Genomic DNA, 5,249 nt, shown 5'->3' on the forward strand with positions numbered 1-5,249 from the left:
TATGGGACACTGGAGCAGTGATGAGCAGTGATGAGCAGTGATGAGCAGTGAGCAACATGGACATGAATAATAGATTTCATATGAAGCAGCATATATCAATTTAAAACTCTATTTCCCCATTCATTTACTCATCTCCTATAGCTTGTTGTTGGCTGTTAACACCCACATCTGAACTGGAATTTATCAGCTAGCAAACCTGTGCCCTGGTTATCCACTCAAACCTACTGCCAATGTAGACATAAGGATAACTAGGTTTAGAAAACATTTTACTTCACAATTCTAAGCACGGAAGTGTAAATGGTAAGCTAACCAGCTAGTTAAACATACTAAAACAATTTAAAATGAAAATGAAATGTAAAATCTGCATGGCTAGCTAGCTAACGAATTAGCCTGTTTGTCCCATTGACTTATCATGGGTTGCAGTTAGCATGCTAATCGATTAACATGCACACCACTGTGGATATTTTTGTCAGTTAAACATGACAAACTGAACACAGTATGTATGTATTAACGTATCATGATATAATATTGTAGTGAGAAACATAAGAGACGTTAATGGCCAACATCTCACTCCACCATGGGAGTAGATTTTTTTATCGTTTCAGCTCAAAAACGGTTGCCATGTTTTCCAAAATATTTTGGAACAGCAGACTGATCACATGACCAATATCTGTGCTCTGATTGGAGGATTCCTACAAATTGCCCACTAGGTGGCGCTGCTGATCAAGATCCCCCAGATAATAAAAAGTTGCTCATTTTCCATGTAAAATAGTTGCAGCAAACATTGCTGGAAACATTGCTCACAATATTGCCTCTCCAAATTGTCGGTGTATCATGGCCTTGAGAAACATATGGTTCTCAGAACTTTCTGCGCTAGCTGGGTGCTCCCTGAACAGTGAATGACACAGTGTCAACACACAATGATAGATGGTAGAAGTTGAACCATTCACTGTAAATGATATTGTTCTTGAGAATAACAAGTGAAATGTTAAAGAGATTATTATCACATTCGATATCTGTGTGTAACACGTACAGTATATTAACTGGGCAATCAGCAGTTGCTACATCCATCTTTGGACTTGTTAATGAATGATGTTTACCCATTGATTCTTGAAGAATATAACTTAGAAATGCCTCATGAGCTTAGTTCAACTGTCGCGCCCCATCAGAACCCAGAATATAAGCTTGTTTTACTCCAATGTTTGTAAATAAAGCAAATGTAAACAGACACTATATAGCCACAAACATTGTTAAAACTATCATTTTGATATCATGCATGGTCAGTCTTTGCATTTCTCCAGCCCCATCCCTCATCTTTTTACCAAAACAGGGGCGGGGAGGACACTTTGTAATTGTTTCAACTGCTGATTGCCTCTTTAAGGTGGAATCGCTTGAGGGCAACATATAAATGAGCAAATTCTTTGTATTATTGACTAGGCAAGGTACCCTGAAGTGAAACGCATAATTGAACCTTTACTGTACCTTCATTTATCTAGGAAAAGAGATGATTGAGATGTACTTTGACTTCCGTCTCTTCCGTCTGTGGAAAACTCGCCAGCACTCCAAACTCCTGGACTACGAGGATCTTTTGTGACGGGGCTCCAAGTCAAGTCAGTCCTGTAGCATATATACCGTCTATACTGGGGCAGGAGGACCTACTGAACACCACTGCTCAACTCAACCCTACTGCTCAACCCCACTGTAACATCCATCATACCTGCTTTCATCCAGGAAAGGACCGAGAGAGGGGGGTGATGAAGAGGAGGAAGAAGAGTAGAGGGACAGGAGGGATAGAGAGGTAGAGGAGGAGGTGAGGGGGGGGTGACATAGCAGCTGTCATGGTGCTGTGTGTGTCACCCATTCTTTATTTCAACCCTCCTCTTCACCGCCTACGCAACCACAAAGGTCGAGGGTCAAAAAGAGAGACACCAAGCAGAAGGGATGCTAGAAGGACAGAAAAAGACCCAAAGACGGAGAGGACGAGTGAAAGAGTAGAGCGGGAGAGAGATCTTCTGTGCCCTTGCTCTCTCCCTTGTGACACGAGGAACAAAAACATGTATTATCATGTTTGAGGTGCTCATAGCACTTTAAAGGGCAGTTGTTTGGTCCGGTTCTGGTTGGACCTCTCAGAGAATCCGGATTGGAAAAGCACCATTCAATCCATCTGTAGGTGTGTATGTATACATCACATGAATATAGTCTAGCTCTAGTCATGCAACTTCTCACTCTGTAAGAACATGATACAGCGTTATTGTTTGCTGTTTCTTCTGAACTCTCTTCAATAACTCAGGTTTTAGCCATGAAATCATCTCTGTTTGTTTGATCCCCTAATGCACCAGATATTGTAATCCTCATTGTCATTGCCTGGGATGAATGTGTATATCATTTCTCTTCTGTCTATTTCAACTGATTCAGCTCCAGAGCCAAAAGTGTAGGGGCGACGTCACAAATACATATGTGTGTGTGCATGTGCGTTCATAGGTCCGTGTGCGTGCGTGCGTTCGTGTGTGTGTGCCTGCGTGCGTGTGCGTTTTCCCTCTCTGATATAGCCATGCTGAACCGTTCCATTTCTCACCACAGAGTGAAGTCACTGACACACACTTCCAGCAGATGAGTTGTGATGTCAGGTCTGGTAGCATGGCCAATAGCTCAGTGTTACCCGGTGGATCCTTTTCTGCTGTCTCCATCGGGGTGATGCCATTTAAATGGCCCAGGTCAATGCCTTCCGTCAGTAGCTGTACTCCATCTAGCCTCAAGCCTGTTGGTTGCTCTCACCACCAGCTAGACAGTCCTGGCTCCCCCTCAGGACCTCTTCCTCCACTGGGCCTTAGTCCAGTCAGAAAATAGGCACTTAATGAATTGGTCTGATCTTCATCATTCCAAGCCATTAAGGAGCCATCTGGGGCTCAGCAGAGTTATGTGCTGTAATGTAATGCACCGAGGGGAGAGAGAGAGTAGTGTGTGTGTGTGTGTGTGTGTGTGTGTGTGTGTGTGTGTGTGTGTGTGTGTGTGTGTGTGTGTGTGTGTGTGTGTGTGTGTGTGTGTGTGTGTGTGTGTGTGTGTGTGTGTGTGTGTGTGTGTGTGTGTGTGTGTGTGTGTGTGTGTGTGTGTGTGTGTGTGTGTGTGTGTGTGTGTGTGTGTGTGTGTGTGTGTGTGTGTATATGTCCATCAGCATCACACCATAAAACTAGTGTATCAAGAACACTGGGGGCAGGCAGTCAGATTGCCAGAGGACGGCCAGTGGACATCTAAAAGAGAGAACTCCACACTAGTCAAAGCCACCCTGCTCACACACACACAGCATTATTCCCTGCACAGCTAGTTCTTCTCTGTCGGCGCCAAGTCAACGCCACATAACACGTTAGTCTTCTTTTGTGTGGCTGTTCTGTTGTCCTTTTTCACGTTCTTGAGTTGAGTGGTGGATATCGATGTCATCCCTCAGATAGAGCAAAAGATGCCAACGCATTGTCTGCGCCGGAGAGCGCTCTCCCTGTTGGAGTCTGAGTCATGTAGCCCCGACTCTGACTCAGCAGTCAGCAGACGTTCTATAGGTAGTCTTCTGTTCTCTGTAGTTCATATAAGCCTTCATTGCTGCAACTAATTAAAGATGCAAACAGCCATACTGTCTCTCACTCCACCCGTATCTTCTCCTTCATGTGACATCAATTTCTATGACTGTACTGTTACCTTTTCAATATAAAGTGTGAGGGAAATATAAAGTGTTAGGGAAATATAAAGTCTTAGGGAAAACATAAGAACGGATTAAAAAGAAATATATGAAAAAAAGAAAAAAAAAGACTATTTGTTTTAGCTAATCATTGAAGCTGTTTGCTTCTTGCCTCTATCAATGTTACTGTATGTGGCATGGTATAGAGCGCAGAGTTATAATCCACATACATGTATTTCTCCTCCATTTGTGTTTTGTAGCAGCAACGTGGAAGAGATGGGGGGGTGAGAATGTTGAGAATGCCCTAAAATGATTGATGTCTCACTCTTTTTGAAACTCTCTTGCTAACAACATGGCTTCATGTGCAGCGACTCACTGTACTGTACGCTTCAGAGTTCTGGGCACTGAGGGAAAACAAAACAAAAATGCTTGTTTTCTTTCATGTCTCATAGGAACTCAGACAGAGAAGGATGCTATTTCTCATGCCTGCCTTGTAGACATGGGCTTTGGTCAAAAGTAGTGCACTATAACGGAAAGAGTGTGACATTTGGGACGAAGCTCAGTAGGTGTGCTCTTCAGCCACGTCTTCCCTCCTCCCTCCACTGCCCACTCAGAGGTGGCCGGTGGCTGGCTCAGCTGGAAGATGATTGGCTTAGTTAGAGGATCGCTTGATGACACACTGACGATGTATACAGCACGCCCTCCTGGTGGATTATGGCCGCGTTACTGGCTGACTACATTGCAGACACACCCATGTCAGATCTCACAACACCTGGATAGGTGTTTAACACATCAGCAAACAACATCATATGATACAGCAGCAATCTGATGCCCGACTGTACAGTCGATGGCCTGGCACACAACCATTGGTTGTTGCAACGCAATGTCTGCAATGTAGTCGGCCTGGAACGCGACCATTCTGTTTTGGGGAGGGTAAGGAAAGCCCCATGATTGATATTTAGTTCCATTAAGAAATCCACAGCCTTTTGTACGTCTGTTTTATTATATAGCAAGTAGTCTAAACTGAATTATAATCTACAAGTCATTTAAGATAATGTGATAATTTGTTTATTTTGGAGCACTCTGACTCTCAATGCATTTTATGATCAATGTAGATATCAACAATAAAATACACAGTGTATATCTCTACTGGTGATAAGAATCATTTCAAATGACCAACATCGAAAGCAAATATCTGTAGTGAGCCTTTCATTGTACTTTACCCTCATGGTATTGGGAGGGAGAAAATGCCTTTTTGACTAAAGTTGGCTATTAAGTTTACTGAGAGAAACGATGTACACAACTGACATTGCCTTGTACATAATGGGTTAAAGCATATTTTCCAGTAAAGTGTTCTGTTGAAATTAAGACCGGTGTGCCTGTTTTTCTTTTCAATCGCGTCTTGTCATTTCATTAAAGCGAGTATTAACGGCGTTGTGCTGAAGAGCCATATTTCAGAGTGCTGAAGCTGGGTTCTTTGATCCTGAAAGGACATCTCCTACTCCGCTCACACTCCGCTCCTAAGAGAAATGACAACTTCCAGTGACCCCGTGTCTTGTCCATAGCAGGGTCGGTGAACTGG

At 43.3% G+C, this 5,249-nt stretch overlaps 1 protein-coding gene across 4 annotated transcripts in view; it reads left to right on the plus strand.

Annotated features, from left to right (window-relative positions):
* Window positions 1-5,035, plus strand: part of nsmfa (NMDA receptor synaptonuclear signaling and neuronal migration factor a) — a 44,206-nt gene extending 39,171 nt beyond the window's left edge. For all 4 annotated transcript variants that reach the window (XM_045689938.1, XM_045689940.1, XM_045689939.1 and 1 more), the window contains one exon: window positions 1,497-5,035. In XM_045689938.1, coding sequence (XP_045545894.1) covers window positions 1,497-1,594 — 98 coding nt within the window. In that variant the 3' untranslated portion in view covers window positions 1,595-5,035. The remainder of the gene's footprint in view (window positions 1-1,496) is intronic.
* Window positions 5,036-5,249: the final 214 nt, after the last annotated feature.

The sequence above is a fragment of the Salmo salar genome, chromosome ssa11 (assembly GCF_905237065.1).
Source record: "Salmo salar chromosome ssa11, Ssal_v3.1, whole genome shotgun sequence".
Taxonomy (NCBI): Eukaryota; Metazoa; Chordata; class Actinopteri; order Salmoniformes; family Salmonidae; genus Salmo; species Salmo salar.